Here is a 23,849-nt window from a genome sequence, read left to right as displayed (position 1 = left end):
TATGTTATTAGATTATTTACTTGTATTTGTTCTATACTATAAAGAGATACCTGATCAATAGACGATACCAACAAGCAAGAGGTTCACACCTGGTTATTACTACTGATGAATTGCATTGACAGTTAAAGCCTCCCAACAACCCATTATTATATTATAAATAGTTTAGGTCCATGGAATTTGCAACAGCTTTCCTTTTGTAGTTCAGCTGCAGTAATAATTCACTCTATAATTATTTTAAAAAGCTTCTATAAATGCATTGTGCCTAAGAACCCATAAAATGTGGAGATGTGTCAGAAGAGCCTGACACACGAAGCCATCGTTTGATCCTCACCTGCACCCATTCACCTTTTTATAGACTTCTCTTTTCTTAGCAAACATAAAACACAGCCAGATGAAAAAAAAGAGAAAGAAACAAAAAAAATAAGCTGTCGGCTCCAGTAAAAGGGAAGAAAATCCCTGATGCTTTTTACTGTTTAATGGAGCTTAGGGTCCACTTTTTCACTGGCATGACTTCAAACAACTGACTTCGTTTCAACAAGTCAGGCTCTCGTACATCTGTCTCAAACATCAGCGCACAGAGAGATGAGCAGAGGGCAAAGAGAGAAATGGAAAACAAACTGGTAGAAATAGTTGATGTTGTCCTGTTTAGATAAAAACAGCTGCCATGTTGAGACATCTACATGTGAAAAGAAACGTAAGGAGGACAAAACATGTTTCTGTGTTGTTTCATCTTTAACATGTGCAGCATTACATTTATGTTTCAACTAGAAGCTTAAGCCACACAGACACATCTGGAACATCTGATCACCAAATATAAACTAAACAGGAAGTGGGTTTTATTATTTAAGTAGTCGCATTTGACATGAGGAGAAAGGTTTGATTTTTGACATCGTAGTGAAGTCCTTATTCTGTGTAAAGAGGAGCAACAAATCACATATCCATCCATCCCTTCATCTTTGTCCACTTATGCGGAGTCGGGTCACGGGGGCAGCAGCCCAAGCAGAGAGGGCCACACTTCCCTCTCCCCAGCCACTTGGGCCAGCTCCTCCGGGGGAATCCCAAGGCGTTCCCTGGCCAGCCAAGACACATACTCCAGCGTGTCCTGGGTCTTCCTTTGGGTCTCCTCCCAGCTGGATGTGCCTGGAAAACCTCACCAAAGCGGTGTTCAGGAGGCATCCTAACCAGATGCCTGAGCCACCTCGGCTGGGCTGCCACCTTACCGTAGTGGAGGGGTTTGTGTCCCAGTGATTCTAGGAGCTAAGTTGGCTTTATGCTTTAGTAACCTATTTGTTCATTTAAAGCAATATTTCAGACCGAGTCCCTACTCTGCCACGATCATTAGGAGTGATTTAACAAACAAGATAACAGACAATTCAGCTGCTGCGCATAAATCCAAATATCCTGCAGCACAAAGACTTTGTACTGGAGTTTGTTGGTTCCTTGGTGCACGTTTACTGCAGCATTTGCATCAATGCATCGCTCATTTCTACTAATTACAGCTATTCATTAAATCCCAACACACTATTAACGGTCCTTTAGCACAGCAAACAAACACCAATCTAAACACAACACACTGAGAGACACTTCCACCAAATAGGGAGCACAACTACAATAGATGTCAAAGCGTTTGGTCAGTTTTCTATTATTCTTTACAGCACCGTAAATATTCTGCTCCTTCTTCTCGAAGTGTTCACTTTGGCCTTTTTGTCTCACTCAGTTATCTGTAAGTGAATCCCTATTTTATTGTCCAAAGGCTGTAGAGCAGTGAGTAATGAGGTTTAGCTGACCACATCGCTCTGAGAGGAGGGGGTGCTCCATGTCAATGAAAAATAACGGTAGATTAAGCAGAAATACCTTTTTGGTGTTGTGAGCTGCAGTCAAGTTCACCTGCTGTTTACACAAAACTATTATTGATTAAATGACTGCTGTAGATTTATAATAGTGCAAGACCACCAAAAGCGCCTCACTGTTAAACTATTTTACAGCTTTAGTTATTCATTTATTTTACAGAAGGGACATAAAATAGCTTACATTCTCTATTTCTGAATGATTACTGTTTTGATAAACAATCTTATGGTGAAAAGATCAATAAATATCCTTAAAACAGAGAATTATAAGAAACTATAACAGACCTAGATCTATTTTCACCTATATGCCTCACTTCAAATTAAATAATAAAACAACTTACATATACAAGATAAATTATGTTGGTAAACTAAAAAAAGGAAAAGAGTTTTATGGAATAAAAATGATGGCTGGAAAGTTTTCTTTGGGTTTGACAACTTAGAAATGTTTAAGAGTAAAAATACATCCAACTAGAACAAAGTACAGAAAGCACAGCTTACTTGCTCTGTGTGGCTGACATAAGTTTATAAATACAAATAATTAGCTGAGTTTGTTCCCCACAAAGTGTGTGAGATGTATTGCACTCGGAACATTGTGCCATGTTTTAAGGACAGTTGAGCAGTAACTCCTACACTTCTCTTCTTATTTGGCTTTCCAACATTTATTCTTAAAGCTGTTATAACAAATCTACAGAACAAGCTAGTTCTTGAACGCAAACACGGTCGCGGAACACTAACCCCTCCCCCCCTTGGGTATCTTCCCCGAGACACTGCTGCCGGAACCGGAAACCCACAATGCTGGACGAAACAAGACAGCGGTAAACACCAGTCACCCTCATCTAGGTCCAAACTTCAAATGGTGTTTTTCTTTTTGGGACTCTGGTAGTTTGTGCTAAAGTTGAAGTGGTAGCAGCCGGCTGTTTCTCCTCCACAGACATTACTGAGCCATGAACCTCTCACACCAGTGGTGTTCTGTTGCTAAATACGCAATTATGTAATGAGTGGAGAACCCAAGAAAGTGCAGCAGTGCGGTGGTACAACGACATCTGGATTATCCAATAGTTGCTTCTGCTGTTATTGGCTAAGGTTTTTGACAAATGCAAGAGAACTACTTTATTAACTGTTAGCTATATATATATATATATATATATATATATATATATATATATATATATATATATATATATATATATATATATATATATATATGTGTGTGTGTGTGTGTGTGTGTGTGTATAGCTATAAATTAGCTATACATTGTTAATATGCATGAAAAAATTGTTTAAAGCTCATATGCAGCTTTAAATCTACTTTACAGATAGTAAAGAGAAGGGCTATTCAATTCCGGACCTTGAGGTCCGGTATCCAGCATGTTTTAGTTTTAACCCTGCTTCAACACATCTGATTTCAATCAGCGGGTGATTAACAGGCTTCTGCAGAGCCTGATGAGCTGCTGTACAGATGACGACCACTCAGTCTAGTGTGTTGGACCAGAGAAATCACTAAAACGTGTAGGATACCAACCCTTGAGGCCCAAACTTGAATAGCCCTGGTTTTGAGGTCAGCTTGCGTGGAAATATTCAAAAGTTACTGACTTACCTGTTACTTGTTAACCTCAATTTGGAGAAATAGAGACTAGGTCTAACCAAGTTGACAAGCTAACAGCCAGTTAGTTTGGGAGAAGCTTTGATTAAGGTTGATTGGTGTCATTGTACAACTGCTGTAAGTTCAAAACATTTAATGTTGCATGGTTAACCTGACAGAAGAAGAATTACTCCTATTGGAAGTGTCCCAGGCTTCAGTGGGAAAGCTACAGATAATTATTGTTACGCCCTAGTGCTCTGTGTAAACTAAAGTCATTACTGTGTACCGTATTTTCCGGACTATAAGTCACACTTTTTTTCATAGTCTGGCCGGTCCTGCGACTTATACTCCGGAGCGACTTATTTATCAAATTATGTAGGCTATACCGCACTGCCGCGGGCCGGCTCCGGACCAGGAGTGAGCTTCCCTGCCCTGCTGGGAATAAAAAATACACAGCCATTAACTGCTGGAGCCTGTGGCGCACCGTGATGCACCTGATCCGGCCCAGGAGTGAGCTCCCCTGACCCGCAGGGAACTAAAAACACACAGCCATCACCTGCCGGAGCCTGTTGCGTGCCGTTACACACTGGATCCGGCCCAGGTTTCAGCTCCTCTGCCCCGCCATCACCTGCTGCAGCCTGTGGCGCGCTGCTGCGGGCCGGCTCCGACCCAGGAATGAGCTCCCCTGTCCCGCTGGGAGGGTTTGAAACACCGCCATCCTCTGCTGGAGACCGTGGCGCGCTGATGCACCCGCGTTGTTTATTCTGTTATTGTTACCAGTACTTGTCTTGCAATGTGAAACGCTTGGTGTCAGATTGTGTAAGAAAAATAATAAAATTCCCCCCCAAAATGCAACTTATAGTCCAGTGCGACTTATAAATGTTTTTTCTTCTTCATTATACATTTTATGGCTGGAGCGACTTATAGTCTGGAAACTACGGTAAGTGTTTATGAATTAGAACTGCATTAACTGTGACAAAATGTCCAAAAAATTACAGTTGTCGTAAAAAAGCAGAACTTCATGTTTTTGTTTTAGGCCCACTGTTACTAGCCTTTAGTTCATCGACTCAGTCACTTCTCTGTTTCTTCAAACCAAGGCTGCTCTAACAGCTAACTGCAACAGGTAATAAGTATAATGTATTCACCAGATATTTTCACAAGGATTAAAGGACAAAAATGTAGTCAGTAAGTAAAATTAATGGCTCTTCGATTATGTTTTTATACACCAGTCTATTTAGATTGTCGCTCATCCACAGCCTCCACAACGGTACATCCGTTTGTTACATGGATAACTTATAATTTTATCAGTTTTACGCTGATCTATGAAGAACATCAAGTGGCCTCAACTCGCTTATTCTCGTTTGATGTCCAACCAAAACTACTTTAGGATGATAACCGAGGACGACATAAACAGATCATTAAGTAACACGGAGACTGAAAATGGGAACAAGAACACTGAACAACCCACAGGGATAAACACATACCTGGGTCTTATCTGGAGAGAATGCTATGGGTGTTCTGAAACAGGTCACTTAATTCCCCACCACCACTTAAATCCAACCTTATCACGGTGTTGCACGTTTAAAGTTGCTCACTTTTATTCAACAAAGAAGGCTTACTCAGCTAGCTTATGAATAATTAATTTACTTTGTCTCTGGTAAATTAAAACAGCCCAAATGTCTTAGTGTAAAGGTTCTGGAAAGTATCGGTGCACTTTTAAATCTAGCTTTCATTGACTCGATAGTTGATGTCGTCTTAAGATGAGTATATTTGATAAATCATTAAAAGGCTTCAAAAACATTTCAGCTAAACATGACCTAAAATTATTTGATGAGGATTATTTGAAGGTGGTAAAAATTCATTAATCTCATTTTCATTTGCTTCAAGTACATACCTTCATTAACAGTTTCAAGCTTTTTCTTAAATTAAAAAATACATTTCTCTTACATTCAGACCTTAAAACAGAAAAACTAAAGGGGATTAAAACCAATTTGAGGTTAATGTTTTTACACTGTGTTGGTGTGAAACTATTAGAAACATGTATTTTCATGGTTAAAAAAAAGCCAGTGACACCTCATAAATTATTAAAAGGTGAACACTAGTACATATTTTGATCATTTCTGTCTTATTAAGAAGCACTGATTGTACAGGACACACTAATTAAACTGACCTACAGAAATGGCATTTTTAGGCGCAGCAAGTTTTTAGATTTCCTGCCATTTAAATGAAACTAAAATAAAAGTCTGAGGCCCTTTCTGTTTTTTTACACTGAGAAATTACGTTTCCTTTAGGCTTTAGGTAAACTCCTTGGCTCGTCATGACATATTAATATTTCTGTGAATGCAAATCAAGTATTTTAATATCTTAAATTACATTCTTACCTTCTCAGTGGCCCAGTGGCATGAGGCTGGGAGAACGTGGGTTAAAATCCACGGTCGAGTCATTCCAAAGACTTTAAAAATGGAACCCAATGCCTCCCTGTTTGACCCTAAGCATTAAGGGGTTGGCTCGGGGGGTTAAACCACCAAATAGTTTCCGAGCACAGCCGCTGCTGCAGCTCACTGCTCCCCATTGGGACGGGTCAAACTCAGAGATGTCATTTCACCAGTGTGTGACGACAACTAATGGGACTTTGACTCTATAGCTGCATTGTATTCAGATGAGATTAAATAACGGACCCTTCTGACTGTGGTACACTATAACTTTAATCATGTTTCAAAACAGCACACACACACAGAGAAACTGTGCAGCTGCATGATAGAGAGGAAACAAAGGAATACAGGTACGACTCGTCAAAAGAGCCTGTCTGAACAGGTGGCCTGCTAAACGAATAACGGAACGTTTGTTCTGTTAAAAGTTCAACATTCAATTCCCCCTAAAACTCTTCTTTCTGTTCTCTAACACTTCTCCTTCTGATAAACACTCCCAGTGCCTTTGATTCACACAGGAAATAGAAAATACTCTAAATAAGCTAAAAATACAAGATTCTCTTATGTTGGATATAAGAAGCATAATATCCATACACTCTCCTTCGTTTATCCGTGGGTGTGCCCTAAAGTAAACACACACAGGGCGGGAGCCCAGACATCTCTCTCCCTCCCCAGTGACCCTCTCCACCTCCTCCTGGAGGACCCTGAGGCGTTCCCGGACCAGCGAGGATATCCAATCCCTCCAGTGAGTTCTGGGTCTGCCTCAGGGTCTCCTCCCAGTGGGGCATTCCTGGGAGAGTTTTCAATTGAACCCATAAACAGTTTAAAAGACCATTCATAAACACTGGGTCTTTGAATCTCACCAGCTTGTGTTTACAGGTCCTACTTACGTGTGCCTCTGGTTCACAGTAGTGTTTAACACATACCAAAGGCCCGCTGTTGTGTAAAACAGCAAACACAAGAAGACTGGAGGTACTGAGACAAATTCATTTGAAGGGACAACGAGAAAAACCGTGTGAAGTTTATGTTTCTATAAATAAGACCAGTAAAGAACCAGCTGCAGCACCGGCCTGGAAAACGTTTAGCTGGAATTCCCTAAAGCCTCGTTTATACTACCCCATCCAAGGATGTGCGGAGACACGCAGCTCCACATCCGTCGACGTAAAGGCCCTCCAACAGGCATGCAAGGACAGACTTTTTAATTATTCGTTGAACGCAACAGAGAGCGCACATTTGTGATTGGACGGCCCAACAACAGCTTGACATCACTTCCTTTACACTACTCTGTCACCGGCGCTGTTGACAGTGAAGACATCGTGTGGAGGCAGACATGTCCCTCAGAGGTTGAACAAGAGCTACGTTTTGGCCGTCCTCTGCCTCGTGGACAGACATTCCACTGACGCTGCCGTTTCCATCGCTTCTGTTGAACTCTTTGTAACAAAAGTTTTTGTTATTTGAGATCAAGCGGTTGCTGCTGAGTGCAAACTCTCTCTTTTTGTCAGCCATTGCTCCTTGAGTTGTGTTTAAAATCTGAAGTGAACAAGCTATTGTCGACCAGAAACATCACCGCGGTCCAGGAGAACTGCTTCACAGCACCAGCAGAGAAGTGTAAAAGGAAAACGTCTCCATCAATGTGTGTGTGTGTGCGTGTGTGTGTGTGTGTGTGTGTGTGTGTGTGAGCGCAAACTTGCTGACGGAGATGTAATAACCAGGCTTACAGAGGGAATCGAATCTGTGATTCCGTTCTTGTGGTAATCATCTACAATTCATGATCACAGGTAAAGGCTGCGGGCAAGCCCTCTCCACCCCAACACACCAAAACAACCTTTACAATAAAAGTATTCATGCATGCAGGGGGAGTATGATTGTGCAACTTCAACTGCTTTTATTTAATGTGACTTTTTTGGAACATCCTTTTATTCAAATTGAGCCAATCAGAGTTATGAAACTAGAATGAAGCTCGGAGTGGACGCAGGGCAGCTTGCCAAACTGTGCAGATGGGCAGCTGATTTATAAAAAAAAAAAAATCACAAGATCTGAGTGATAAGTAAAAGTTTCAGGCTGCCTGGCCCCCCACAGGCAGGTGGATGAAAAGCTTGTGTTACTGGATTACAGTTAGAGTAAATCCAAAGACCAGAGTGGAAACTGAACCATGGAGAAATTACAACACACTTGACTGGATTCGGTTCGGGGGTTCAGAAACCCAGCAGATAACAAATTAAAGATGTGCACTTGAATAAAAGTTGAAACACATGCGTTCAGAAAAAAACTACTCCCACGCACCCATGGTGGCAACAATTATTGAATTGTCCATAAATAAGTTTCTACTGCCAGAGTGCCAAGTCTGAAGCCTGCTCTAAACAGAAATGATACATAAAGCCTCTAAAGGGGTTGGGCATCAAGCATCACCGGATTATTTTCAGTTGTTCCCAAAATTCTTTTATTCCATTTGCTAGTTTTGATGCCCGGTACGGACGGATAAACTGCCAAATACCAATGACGAATGTGCCAAAAGTGTTTGCGTTACCGTTTTCTAAAGCGGGGCTTCGTAGAATTAGAAATCATGGAGAAGTTCAGTCTGTTTCATCCTCGCGGGGTCACCCATAAAGACAGTGGGAGGGTTAATCTAACCGCTGAAATGTGTCCTCAGTCTTCATTAATTTCTACAGAAGCGGTTCATCGCTAAATCAAACAAATCAGCCGCGTTCACAATCTAAAACCTCCGTTAAACGTGCTGGAAGCAGAATCCAGCACCAGGCATGTCAACTCCTCTTTACGAAAACTAAAGCGTGACCTAACACGGACCGGACTGGCACTCTGAAGTTGCAAGTGTGGTATTCTGGCCACAGAGGGGGGTGAGAGTCAGTGATATTTCATTAACCCTTTAAAGGGTCATTTTAGCACATACTGGCTCAAGAAAATGATTTAAATATATGAAAAAATGGCATAGTATGCTTTCTAAAGTATGACTCCAGCCCCAATGCAGCATCTTTACTCATTATATTATAAAGCATTGTTTTAATTAAAAAACAAAATAAACAGGTCACATTGTTAATAGTATGTTTTTAGATAAAAGCTTTTTCTCTAAACAACAACATGGAAATGGTTGTTTTTTCTTTCCGTTTAATTGCTAAATCAAAGGACACAGTGCTACTGGCTAATGAACAAATGTGAGTGAAGCCATTAACTTCGGCCTGTGAGGTGCAGGCATGTTTCCAGCTCTGTAAAATCCATGCCAGGTTACCACTTTTGGCACGAGCTTAAATCCCTAAGAGGAAAAAAATAAATAAAACCACACGCTTGCTGCTCAGCCAAAATGAGATGTTATAATCACAACAATGAAGAGCTGGAATAGCTAAAGGTCTGTGACTGGTGGACACAATTAGGCCATGTAAATACAAAAATGATGTGTGTTTGTATTTAAGTCTGAATACAATTGAGTTCTTTAACATTTAACATAAATATAGGACACACAGTAGAATTGAAAATGACATGGGTTGCACCAAAGATCAGATCTTTCACAGAATGGACAGAAAAATCTAATAAATTCATCTTATTGTCCCCTCATACACTCTCCACTTGACCCTGAGCCGGAACCTAATAAACAGGGAAGGAGGACAAATGTTCTATTACTAGATTCACATCAGTTCAAAATGACAGAAGCCTAAAGGCTCCTTCTAATACAAAAAACGATAAACAAACACAAAATGATCAGTTGTGTAACATTATGATGAAGGAAAACAAGATCTGCTGTGCAGGGGGAGAATTATTAGACTAACTAGATTATTTTCTCTCTGTTTAAATGATAATTGTGTCAGTAACTGTGAGAGAAATAGTTGAACTCAAAAGGAAAGTTTAGAGTTGAAGAGCTTTTTTCCACAAATGCATCATTCTTCTTTTATCTGCAGCTTTTATATTGCCATCTTTACTCCTCTTTCCTAAAACAATACTCCTTTCTCTGTGTTGCTCACTGATTGTGTGTGTGTGTGTGTGTGTGTGTGTGTGTGTGTGTGTGTGTGTGTCACGCGTCTTGTGCGACTGGGCAGGTGCAATGGGCCATGTTGACAGCTTGTCCCTCCTCTCTTGCCACAGGGAAAACTGTCACCCCTGTCATTCAGGCCTATGAACACGGCAATGAGATGGTGTGTGTGTGTGTGTGTGTGTGTGTGTGTGTGTGTGTGCTCGGAGGAGGTTTGTGAAGTGGGCAGAGGTTTCTCCGTTAGTTCTGCCACAGACAGATGACTGTGAGGACTCACACTCACACAGTTGAGAATAACTTGTGCATGATGGGTGCTTCACAGCCTGAGTCTGGAAGGATGGAGCCTTCAGGGACCACAACTCCACAACAGACGACACCGTGAAGCAGCAAAGGGACAGCAGTCTGTGTGTGTGTTTATGTAGCTTTACTGACTACACACTTGCAGGGGAGCATAAAATTATATCTTTGGAGACAGAATACTAAACTGAAAGCATCCTGGTATCACTGTGCATAACAGCCGGACATAAAGTGGGCGAGAAAATGAAGGAACATCTAAAATCCCGAGAACTTTGCAACATAAAATCTTCTTTCAAAGGACCGATTTACACAGAGTGAAGACAGTGCTGTGGCTTGAAGCCACTCAGCCAGAATCTTTATGTTCCTTGTGCGGTTTAGGTGGGATCTTCATGGATATCAAGAAGTCCGTGGTTTTCTTTGGTGTAAAGGTCAACAACAGTTTTGAGCGTGTCCGTGTTGTTACTGTGGTAACAGCGAACTGGGCTCCAGAGTGGAGCATGGTGGGAGCAATGGTAATATTACACATATAATAATGCCTCCCCCCCTCCCCATAACTGTAACACAGTAATTGGAAGAGTTTCAGTGATCCAAAATAGAAACAGTAATAAAAAAGCTGTGCAGCTTCTGCAATCTGATAATAAACTGATTCTGGAATTTGTATTTTCTGATCTGCTTTTTATTTCGGTATAAATGGTAAATGGCCTGTATTTGATATAGCACCTTCTAGAGTCCTAACCCTAACCCCCAAGGTGCTTTACAACGCAAGCAGTCATTCACCCATTCACACACTGGTGGGGATGAGCTACGATGTAGCCACAGCTGCCCTGGGGCGCACTGACAGAGGCGAGGCTGCTGAGCACTGGCGCCACCGGTCCCTCCGACCACCACCAGCAGGCAAGGGGGGTTAAGTGTCTTGCCCGAGGACACAATGACAGTAACTGACTGAGTGGGGCTCGAACCTGCAACCTTCTGATTACGGGGCCAATGTCAAGTTTATTTATAAAGCACATGTCCAACAATCAGAGACTGCACAAAGTGCCGTACACAGACAAGCAGTAAAAATAAAATGATAAAACACTGAGAGCCTTCCAGTAGACCCTAAAATTACTTAACGATAAAATCGATTAAAAGCAAGGGTAAAAAGGTAGGTTTTTAAAAGAGACTTAAAAGCAGAAAGGCTGTTAGGAGACCTAATCTGTAGGGGAAGGCTGTTCCAGAGCTTGGGAGCGACCACAGAAAAGGCTCTGTCGCCTCTGGACTTCAGCCTAGACTTGGGAACAGATAATAGATGTAGAGAGGATGATCTGAGGTTTCGTTTGGGGACATGAGTGTTTAAAAGTTCTGACAGATAAGGAGGGGCCAAATTGTATTGTGCTTTAAAACAGATCAGTAGCATTTTAAATTGAATCATGTAAGTGATCGGGAGCCAGTGAAGAGCTTGTAAGGCTGGTGTTATGTGATCCCTGCACCTCCGACCTGTCAGCAAGCGAGCTGCCGCATTCTGAGCCACCTGCAAGTGGTGAATTGACAACTGCTCCAGACCATAATAAAGAGAGTTGCAGTAGTCGAGTCTCGACATGATTAGTGGGTGTATAACCTTTTCAAAGTCTTTGAGTGGTAAATAGGGCTTGACTTTACTAAGAACACGCAAATGAAAGAACACACTCTGGACAACAGACCTTATCTGTTTATCAAGTTTAAAATGGCCATCAATGAAAAAACCCAGATTTCTTGCCTGAGACACACAAACGGATTCTAAAGGGCCAGATACACTGTTTACCCCGTGCAACAGCACAGGGTCCCCAAAAACAACAATTTCCATGTTTTTGTCATTTAAAGTGAGAAGGTTCAATTGTAGCCAGTTTTTAACATCTTTTAGACAATTCAGTAATTTGTCAAACGTTGGCCTTCGAGAATGTAGTGGGACATATATCTGCACATCGTCCGCAAAGAAGTGATATGTGATGCCATGCTTATGAAAGATTGCACCAAGACTCGGATCACTTTTAGTGACTTTGCTGTATCGCTGAGTTTGTTATAGTACAATTTTACATGGTAACTTTGTAGCGTACTAACGTTCATTGTGTTCTACTGCTGATTGACTAGATACAATTGTGACTCTCCTCCATGTTGCGTATCCTGCGCTTGCCAAATTTAGCACACCTGTTATTAAGAATGTTCTCGTCCAGAGACAAACAGCACAAATCCATATCTATGTTCCTCAACTCGAAAGAGGACACCCGCATGGGAAAAGATGTAGGCGAGTGGGGTGCGGATGAATAAAACGTGGCATAGTTATACTTGTACTCTATAAAAATTTTAACTTTGTGTTTCAACGAGCAAGAAATATGAGAAACTTTTATTTTGTGTAATTTTGTCTAAGAAACATGTTTAAAGTCTGTTGCGAAGAGTTTTACAGCCTTAAAACATATAATTGTGAAAAATAATTTAGACTTCTTTTTGGATTTCTCCTGCTGCGAGTTATTTTATAGATTATTTATAATAAATAATATATATTGTTAACGTAATATTTGTTTTGTGGTTCTGCATTACTAAAATACAATTATATGTTAGTTATATATTAGTAAAGTAAATCTAAAGTTTGTTTAAAGAGACAATCTGTAGTTTTACCTTTAATCTCTGGAAATATCCATCACAATGTTGTTGAAAATGAATAAAATGATGTTCAGTCATTGAATAATGTTGGCAGCTTCGTACCTCATAACCATAAATTACGTCATCGGCAGTCGCAGGACTCCGAGCAGATCTGGAAAGTACAGCACCAGAAAACCACAATCGGCATGGCATTCTCTCGATGGACTTAACTGAAGGATCATCAAAGTCTGGGGAGTCACGCCGAGGTTACATGCCTTCTGCTCCACAGGTAAGAACATTTACTGTAATGTATTTTTAAACTAGCGACAGTCAGGTTGATATGGTGTAAAATTTGGATGTGCATTGGTGAAATTCTGGCGATACGATATGTAATGGAACGAAATGACAGTTTTTTTCACTCCTCTGCTCAAGACTAGTCTGCATGAGATATGGTCTCAAGGTCTCATGCATTCCTTCTAACCTGCTTATTTTCAGCTCAACAGAAGAATGAAGAATTAACTCTTTTCTTAGAACACTAGAACTCTATTTTAATAAAGCTAATTCATCAAAGTGTTATCTAATCCCTGCAATAAAAAGTTCCAATCTTCTGGTTTAAATAACCTCACAGATCCGTAAGGTGGATTTCATATTTCCTATGGAATCCCACGCCTTATGGCTCATAAAATAACAAGTAATCTAATTCATTACAGATACGTATCACGATACAGGGGAGACGATACAATACATCACGATATATTACGATAAAATCAGCAAGACGATATTAGAAATTTTTTAGACTGAATTTATTGTATTGTAGGATAATTCAATTATTTGCACTGTCAAAACTGATGTGTAACATGTTTAACATGAGGTATCTGAACAATAATAGAGATACTGCTGCCAACTAGCTGTCAGCATTTAAACTGCAACAACGACAACAAAAAAAAAAAAGAAAATTCTCTAATATTTCGAGGTAAATTCTTCCAAAAATTCAATACAAGGCTTTGAGACTAGCGATTTAATATCACAGAAAAATATTTCACGATATATTGCCATATCAATATTTTCTTGAATCCCTAGTGTAATACTACCCTGAAATGTATGTACTGCTCCCTAGTGCCAGGAAACTACACACTACCACTTAAATGTGCTAAGTGAAAATAAATAAGTAATTATAAGGAATAGAGTGACATTTATCAGTACCCTTCCCTTATAAGTACTTGGTATTGGAAAGTATTGCAATATAAGTACTTGCCCTCAGTTTGAAAAATAAAATCTGGTATTGGTGCATACTTGTTGTAAAATCTAGTGTCTTGTTGCAATTCCTTCATTGTTTCCAACAATAAGGCACTGAAACAGTTGTAGGCCAGCAGCAGCAACACAAGAAGGGAGGTGTATTTTTATAACAAAACACTCTGCTCCAACATGGCTCAGAGGGCTACACAGTCAAAGCGCCAGTGTACATGTGCATGTGTGTGTGTCCACTGGGGGCGTTGGCCCTAAACAAAGTGCTCTGCCAGCTTTCTGCCCACTGGTCTTTTCATTGCTGATGGATGGGCCGTGTTAAGCACCATCTGGCTAAGGGATACCTCACATTAATCATCACAAATACACAACAACACTATTTCTTAAACATTGGTGAGCACAACTTGGAAACACACAAAGAAACATCTAACACATGCATCAGCAGAGTTCAAAACGAAGCATGCATTTTAAAGGACGTTTAAATATCTATACACACATTCTCACGTAGGTATGCAATACTCATACACAAACCATAAAGTAAGACACCCAGAGGGGTTGAATGTAAAACGAGGGATATTATCAGATTTCATTTATTTCTATCTTAGGGCTCTATGAGATTAATACAGACTGATTTGCTTTAACGTTTCCATGGTGTGTGTGTGTGCGTGCGTGTGTGTGTGTGCGTGTGTGTGTGTGTGAGCGAGGAATGTGGTTGATTTGCTTGACACTGGATGTCTTATCATTAAATCGTAGCTTATGGCTAACGAGATTTGGAATGTAAGGAGATTTATTTGCACATATACACAACAGAAGGGAGAAAATTGGATCAGCAGCTATGTGGCTGGAGGTTTTAGCTGATTTAAAGATTTACAAAGACATTTGATATGTTAAAAAATTCATGCGTGAAGGATTTTAGATATCGTGTAATGAACTGAATTACTTTAGACTGCAGATTTATCATGAAGTTAGCTGATATTTTATAGTGATGATGCTTCAACTAGCTCTGAAGTAATAGTACACATTGGAAATAAAAATTATGTGTGGATCTGACAGCTTTATTCAGTAAATTAGTTTTATTTCGGTGATTTCTAGATTTACTTTGGTGATTTCTAGTTTTATTTATGAGATTAATAGTTTCATTTAGGTGATTTATAGTTTAATTTTAGTGGTTAATTGTTTATTTTTTTGGTGATTTATTGTTTTATTTAAGTTATTTCTACTTATATTTTGGAGATTTCTATTTTTATGCTGGTAAGTTCTAGATTTATTTTGGTGATTTATACTTTTACTTTGGTGACATATTGTTTTATTTTATTGATTTCTAGTTTTATTTTGGTGAATTCTTGTTTTATTTAGGTAATTTCTAGTTTTATTTTGGTGATTTCAAATTTTATTAGGTGATTTATAGTTTTATTTAGGTAATATCTAGTTTAATTTTTCGTGATTTATACTTTTGTTTTAGGGATTTATAGTTTAATTAGGGTTATTTATAGTTCATTTGAATGATTTCTACTTTTATTTTAATGTATTTACCTTTCAATTTAGTGATTTATTTATTGAGGTGATTTCATGTTTTAGTTGCTTTTTTTATAGTTTTACCTGCATACACGACCAAATGTTTCTCAACATCTCCATTGCCTGCTGAAGAGCTACAGATTCATTTTGGGCGTCCATATTGAGCGCCTTCTCTCATCCACATATATTCTCTGTACACACACATATTCTCATTTGGACATGCACACATATTTTCTGGTTTGACATTATAAGAATATTTAGGATAATATATATATATATATATATATATATATATATATATATATATATATATATATATATATATATATGTAAATGTGAGAATAAAGAAAAAATGTGTGTGTGTGTGTGTGTGTGTGTGTGTGTGTGTGTGTGTGTGCGTGCGCACATGCACAGAATATATGTGTGAGCACAGAAAATATATGTATGCATGTGTGTGTGTCCAATGAATATATGTGTGCGTGCACAGAATGTGTGTGTGTGCAGATAATATATGCATGTGTGTGTGTGTGGGTGTGTGCGAGTCTATGTAGAGAATATGTGCATGTGTGCAGAGAATGTGTGTGTGTAAAGAGAACATGTGTGTGTGCATAGAATATAGGTGTGTGTGCAGAAAATGTGTGTGTGTTGAAAATATAAGTGTGCGTGCAGACATTATAGGTGTGTGCGCGTAGAGAATACATGCGTGTGTGCATTGAATATATGTGTGTATGAGTGTAGAATGTGTGTATGTATGAGAAGAATGTAAGCATGTGTGGGGAGAATAGGGCTGGGCGATATGGCCTCAAATCTATATTGCGATATAATGTGAAGCATGTGCGATAACGATATATATTGCAATATATTTTTTCCTCCGTTTATATATGTCAAAATGACATGCTTTGAAAAATCCTCATTTGGCAAATATATTGCAGCGGAATAAAGATGTCCAAAAAGTGTAGAATGCTCCTCCTCCTCCGCCCGCTCCATGCTTGCAGTCACTGCCATTCTGTTGTCCCAGTGTCAGAGCGGGGGCACATCTTAGTGACGTCATGTGTTATCGCAATATCGCGATAGAGCTAAAAACTCTATCATTACCCAATTTTGTATCGTTTCTACCTTATATCGTTTATATTGCCTGCCCCTAGGGGAGAATATATGTATGTGAGAGTGACAGAATGAATGATGGCTTACACGGCCCCTCATACATATCAGGTTCAATAGTTCACTCCGTCACACAGTCCACTTCTCAATATCTCTGATTAGGAGAGCATGCTCACAAATACCCAGGAACTCATTTCAACACAAAAGTGTTAATGAATTATAGATATTCTCCTCTAACTGTGTTCTGTTCTCAATCTTTGTGTCAGCTAAGAGGACTTGTGTGTGAACGTCTGTTCAGCATTTGCTACTGCAGCGGAGAGTTTCTTTACATCGGTGCACATCTGTGTGTCTCTTTGAGTGGGAGGTGAAAACTAACGCCTGCAAAAACAAAAACGTGATCTCACTCAAATTCTTCTAATTAGTGTGCAACAAATAAATGCACTACAGGCTCTACCTTCAGAAAATATATAATCAAAAGATTTATTTTGAATTACCGGATAAACTAAGAAAAAATATTGAAAGCCAAAGAAAATAGTGTTGCACAGGAAAAGTCTGAGTCAACTGCTAACACATTCGAAACAATCATTCTGTAATTTTAGGCTGAATGTTTTCAGCGTGACTTCTTACCTTTTATCTGGTTCTTGATTAAATATTGTTTGAAGAAGAAGAAAATATCATTTCTATAGCGCCTCTCAAGATAAAAAATCATGAGGTGCTTCACAAAAACAAAAAATGTAAAAATATAAAAAAGAATTTAGAAAATGGTTAAAAATATATTTAAAATGAGCGAAAAATAGGCAATTGTGATTAAAAATGTTAAGAAAGAGAGAGAGACTAGATAAGAGGGAAATCAGTGGATGCTGAGGAAGGTGGAATAGGTGGGGAGAGCAGAATAAAGAGAGTGGTAAAGAAGGTTTGTAAATTGTCTGATTAACTCTTTGATATTCAGATAGCAGAAGTAAAAAAACATTTTTCTTCCATCAAAAGATACTTAAAGACTAAAAAATAGAGCTCAGAAAATGTTGCCAAGATTTCAAACAGCAGTCACTGTCGTCTTACTGGAGGAAAAGTGTCTAATACACACCATCCAGATCTGTTTCTGCAGCCTGAGCGCCCTCAGCTGCAGCACTTTCAGGTACAAAAACAGCCCATACACACGTTGTAAGTTTGTCAAAATACCGTAAATCCTCTAATATTGGCCTGTATTACATTACCGGCAGGTCTCCTACATTGGACGGTCTCGCTGTCAGCGCCGGTAAATGAAAGCTGGTCTCTAATAATGGCTGGCTTTACGGCACAAACCCAGCCGCAGTTTTGATAACTTTAAAGTACTATTGATCTTAAAAAATTAATAAATAGCGTACTGACCCACTGTTAATGAATTAGAGTCTCACTAAACACAACGGCAAGTCTGATCACGTATAAATAATAGTCTTTTCCCGCTTCCTGTTCTCAAGTCCTTGTGATGTTGTGACTATCGCGCAACTTTCCAAGAGACGTTGAACACTGCTGCTAACCACTTAAACATTTTACTTTCTTTGACATTGAATGAACTAGTACTAGTGGTAGGCAGTAAGGTGTCTGTTACGTTTTGTTGTGAATCAATAACCTAATTATCACCAAGTGTTTACAATGCACTACCGGCATGTTTGCTACGTTTGTTACCATACTGGGATTTAGCCTGAAACAACAGTGTTTGTTGTAAATGTTCCTACATAATATGGAAAATCACATCTTATTGATCTTTTAATATATATGTAGTCAATCCTTAACACTACAATATGCATACATACATACAATGCTAACTGTTTATTTATTTATTTATTTATTTATTCTTTATTTAAGCAGGAAGGTCCCATTGAGATTAAAAACCTAATTTTCAAGGGAGTCCTGGCCAAGAGGCAGCAAAAGCTACAGTTACAAATTTTTCTGTTACACAGACATGTTGTGTACAAAATTACAGAAGGCAGTTTCAACACAGGGAATCCGTCTCCAAGAGCGATAGAGAGGGAGAGGGGAGAGAGGGAGATCAAAAAAATAAAAAACCCGACCGGAGCGGAGGTAGTGAGTTAATGCAGCACGTCAGCTCTGTCTTGTCAAATGCACCATGTCAGTTACGAAAAAAGTAACTTTAAATATTCAACTGAAAAAGAGGCGAGCTGAAGAAAACCTAGGGAAAACTGAAGAAACGTGAGAAACAGTGAAGCCATCACAGCGCGGTCCGTTACTGTCTGTGTGTGTGCGTGGATGAGCCGGACGGACTGAGCTCCCGGCCGGCTAGAGAGTTTTGTAAGTAGGGAGGGGCGGGCGCTCTATGTGACTGGCCAATCACAGAGCATGAAGACAGTCAGTTACCCAATGAAGATTTTCCTTCAGCACGATTACAGATATTGACTCGTTTTACTCGTTTCATGCTCGTATTCGTCAAAAATGCTTTATCCGTACCGGATACTCGTCTGAAACGAGTATCCGGCTCATCCCTATTATTTACTCAAAGCATTTTTTGAAAAGTGCAACAGTGTGTTTTTCCATGGCTTTAATCCTGGCAGTGAAGGGGAACAACATCAAACAGTGATATCAAACACGATCTCTTTCTTCGTCCTCTTTTTGGTTTAATGGTGGATGGCATAAACAAACCGTGACCTTTGAAGTCTCAAGGGATTTTGGGATCTTGCAAGTCTGGCGGAGAAGTCACTCTGTGACTTAGACTCTCCCGGTGTGGACTGGCACGCAGCAAAGCACATAAGAAAAACATATGACAACCGTTCTGCGTCCCTGATGCCTCCAGTGTGAATGAGGCGTAAACCTGAAGGTTTCAAATGGCAAACAAGGAGCTGAAATGACTCATTTAGAAGGTCCGCCTGAAACTTCTGTTCTGTACTGTGGCTTGCTCAATGTTTCTTTCAAAAGTCAATTCACATAAAAATGTGAACTTTTTAAGGCCAAATGTGTGCCATATTCATTTACTCGATCAGTAACATGACCTCTGGAGTAATCCTGGGAATCGTACCTGTGTTGTAGCACCAAAACAATTGAAATAAATCTCGAGATCAACTCAGTTAATCTTGGGCATGTCATTTTCAACCAGATTTCTCCAAAACAGGTCTAAAGGTTAAACCCTAAGCGCAATCAGTGGCAAACACTTGTTTTGTCCGATCTTGAACCAAAAAAAATCTCACTGCAACTAAAAGTTAAACTGTCACCAAGTTAGTTTGCTACTAGACATGTAAATGTAAAAACTGTGAATACTCAGGACACTGCTAAAACTATTATAATAAAAATAACTATTTCTTATCAGCAACATTTCAAGAATTTCACTTTTAATTAGAAAGGCAGAAAAATGTGAGTTTTCAAAAAAGAATGGCTGAACGATCATACCTTGTGGCCGTAGGGGCTGTAGGAGTGGAAGACTTGTGAGAGCTCTTTAGTCCTTTGCTTCTTCTGCAGAGAGATAAAAAAAAATAAACAAAATATTTTTACACTGCAAGGCTTTACCAATGGATTTTTGTCTCAGTAGTAGAATTTGCTAACTGTAGCACTTCTGGTTCAACCCTTCATTTCAAAATGTTATTTTTTTTTTCATGCAGAGTAGTTTTAGGACAGAAAAACCTGCTTTATTCTTGGTCCTGCTGTAATTAAATCCAACTGGAACTTATCTTTATTTCTCCATACTGAAGCCATTCACAGAGCTACCTCTAACAGGTTAGATGTTCATAACGTCTCTACAGAAACCCTCTTCAAAAGATAACAGCATCCATATGAAGTTTTTACTATTTTATTTAAAACATGTAAATTAACTAGTGACGACTGTATTGCAGACACTATTTCTCTTGTTTCACTGGTCCTGGATCCTAAAAGTACACGGTTTGATTTTACTAATGCTCAAACATCTGGCTCCGTGGCATTTCCTCATCCCCCTCTGCTTGCCTCGTAAAAACAAATACATATGGTATTCATGTGGACATGTGGCACTGCTTAGTTTATGAACTTACTGGGTGACTATAGAAGAACAAAAACCATCAACATGGCAGCTGCACTTACAGTATTTGATTAAATGTATGGATTGAACATTGGGAAACAATTTGACTTGTTTTGCAGCTGTGATGGAAAACGCTTCTTTCATCTAAATTTCACAGAAAGTTTGGCCTTAAAGTGCAATGTAGTGTCTGATGTGTGGCAGTTTTTACTGAAATCAACAACATGAGGCTGATTCTGTCACAGAAAGCACTAATTAGTTTGCTGATTAGGCTGTGTCTGGTTAAGAGGTAAAGCGGATGAATGATAGCTAAAGGAAATATGCTCCCTTTTTACAGACAGTGTTCTGTGTCCTCAGGCCAGATCTGTACATACTGAAGATACAACCTCAGCCTCTCTGCTACACAGTCACCATTGCAGCTGGATGGAGACATGCAGCCTAAGGATGGGAGACCATCTGATGCTTGGATCCAGGAGGAGGAACTACTGAATGAAATGTACAATATCTACACAGAGATGGACAAGGTGAACAGAGAGGTAAGTGTGATAAGACAATCGTGTATCTGAGATTAGAAAGATTAATATTTGAAAGGATAAGAGCAAGAAATTAAGTTAAAACATTTCAATCCCTTTATTAAGCTTGATCCTTCTGTGAATTTTTCACAGCCTGTTGCTCAAAATTCTCTTTCCCCCATCTGCCTCTTTTCTTTTTTACTTCCCTGTGGTACTTTTCTAACCATACACAACTCGCTTCCTACTCGCGTGAGGCTCTTCTGATCCACACCATCCTGTAATCATTGGCCCTTCTCTCATTCTTGTTTTTGGATGATTCCTTCTTTCTTCCTCTGCCAGAGGGCCATCAACAATGCTCAAATCATCTCTTCTCTCATTTTTCTCTGACTTTCCACATATTCTTTCAGGGCTTTTTCCAGTGAGAGAAGAAAAAAAAATCCAAAAGAAAACAAAACTCATTTGTTCTCCACTTTCTTAACCATCGTTCTCCATCACAAGTCTGCTCTGTTTTTTTTTGTTTTGTTTTTTTGCCAGAAGCACCTTAAACGAGAACAATGCTGGTATCACCACTAACTACAACACAATTCCCCCCTTCTGCTACCTTTCTCATCCCATTCAGCATCATTATGTATCCTGAGATGATCAATGGATAGACCAATGTAAGACTAACTCCAAACTAAAACTGTAGGGTTTATTCAGTTATGTAATGTTTAACCCTCTCACTGTCCTAATGAGTGTGACACCACGAGGAAAGTTGACCATTGAGCAGGGTTGATGGTTTATCCCTTGGGTCCACATGGCAAGGGTGAGGAGTGAGCACCACCTCACCCCTGCCACGTGGACCTCAAGGGATAAACCATCAATCCTGCTCAATGGTCAACTTTACTTGTGGTGTCACCCATAAAGACAGTGGGAGGATTAAAGAAAATGTTCTTCCTTATAGGGAGCCTAAGTCACGCCCATCTACGTACTTCCGGATCATGCCGACCGGAAAGGGAGGAGACTTAGACTCCCTATAAGAAAGATTTTTCATTAACATTTTGGAGCCCAAATCTCTGCAGATTTTTAGATGGATTTGTTTTTCTTCAGAATATTCTCTTTTAAACTTTTTGTACTCAGTAAACTTATCAGAATAATCATGATCACTACATGTGTAAAAGACGAGAGAACAAAGCTGTGTTAAAGTAAGCAAAGTAAATGAAGTTGGGGACATTAATGCAATGTTGCTTAGACGCATGTATCATGTATTCTTCCTTAAGGGAGTAAAACCATTTACAGAGTTTTGCATTGTTAGGTTGAAATCTGCCATCATCAACAACATTTATTAGGTGATGAAGCACATTTAAGGCTCATTTCTGGGGTTTGAGCATTCTCATGATGGCTTCTGGGAGCCATAAGTGGTTTTTTTAAGTGGAGGAACTGAAAAATCCACCAGACCTCATTTTTTGACCTACAATGAATAGAACTATGCTTTTATGACAGCCAATATTTGCTTCTACATGAATTGGTGTGTGATGATGGTGCGTGGTGGTGATGGTGGCTCAGGGGTTGAGTTTGCTCTGTGACCATTGGATTGCTGGTTAGAACCCAGTCAGTTGTGTCACCTTCCATGCTTGCTGGTGGTGTTCGGAGGGACTGGTCACACCTTTATACAGCAGCCTCACCTCTGCCAGCGGGCATCACTCTCAAGTGTGTGAATGGATGACTATAATGTAAAGAGCTTTGGGGTCCTGTGACTTAGAAACAAACAAAATTATCAGGAATTGTAGTAGAAAAGATATCTATTTCTATAATCTATAAAAGAAGGGGATAATATTTAAATAAAATATAACATGTCTACTGCTCCCTATCAAGGTAAATTTCTATTTAAGCGAAAAATAACAAACATTTTATTTCTGCAGATAAACAAAAACTGGCTTTTTTACACGACCTCCTGCATTAAGCTTGTATTTCATCGTCTATTTCATGCTTGTACATTATTTGTACTTTTTAAAGGAAACAGCATTTCTGCACAAAAAGTACAATTTCTAAAAATAAAATGGACTTTTTGAACAGCTACATTTTAGGGAAGAAAAAGACACGTGTGGTGAGAAAACTGGAGAATTTATTATTGGACCGTGTTGGGGCCATGCAAGTGATAATCCAGCTGTAGATAGCTGTTTCTCTTCTTGTCTTTGAACGCGTCACCTTAATGATGATGAACAATGGTTGTTTTCCTGATGTACATCTGTTGTTGTCTCCAGGGACAGATGTAGCAGCCAACACAAAATGGCATTACATGTTTGTAATCACTTGTGTTCAAACACTGATTTGAACAAAACACTGGTGTGGAGAGAGCCTAACACTGTCAAAAAGGGCCTTCATACAAATAACAGAGAAATGTGCACCATGTTGAAAAGGATTCACTCTGTTCGGTATCTTCATGTCTTGTTCACAAGGGATGGACTGATTAACTTAATCCATAATAAGGACATTGTTTTATGTCATGGAGAAAGAGCAGCAGAGGCAAAAGGTTAAACTGACCCCAGAAAAGCTGCAGGAAATGAATAGATGAACAGATGGATAAATACATGAATGGATGGATGACTATACTGTAAAGTAACATTATGCAACCATTTACTGCAGACCTTCAAAATCCAGGTAGGGATAAACTAAAAAGAAGAGAAAGACCTGTGATTTTCCCTGAACACACCAGAGAGACGTACTGTATTATGTTGTGTTGAGTCAGCAGTCTCTAGACAACTGAGGCTTATAGCACTCCGTCCTACACCA

General features: G+C 39.4%; 1 protein-coding gene across 1 annotated transcript in view; it reads right to left on the bottom strand.

The window, feature by feature from the left end:
* cdkal1 (CDK5 regulatory subunit associated protein 1-like 1) overlaps window positions 1-23,849 on the bottom strand; it is a 355,999-nt gene that overhangs the window by 67,487 nt on the left and 264,663 nt on the right. Inside the window, exon 12 of the mRNA XM_015949107.3 lies at window positions 19,968-20,030. Coding sequence (XP_015804593.1) covers window positions 19,968-20,030 — 63 coding nt within the window. The remainder of the gene's footprint in view (window positions 1-19,967; window positions 20,031-23,849) is intronic.

The sequence above is a fragment of the Nothobranchius furzeri genome, chromosome 5, assembly GCF_043380555.1.
Source record: "Nothobranchius furzeri strain GRZ-AD chromosome 5, NfurGRZ-RIMD1, whole genome shotgun sequence".
In the NCBI taxonomy this organism is placed as follows: Eukaryota; Metazoa; Chordata; class Actinopteri; order Cyprinodontiformes; family Nothobranchiidae; genus Nothobranchius; species Nothobranchius furzeri.
The sequence above is the reverse complement of the archived record's forward strand: the minus strand, read 5'-3'. Positions and strand labels throughout refer to the sequence as shown.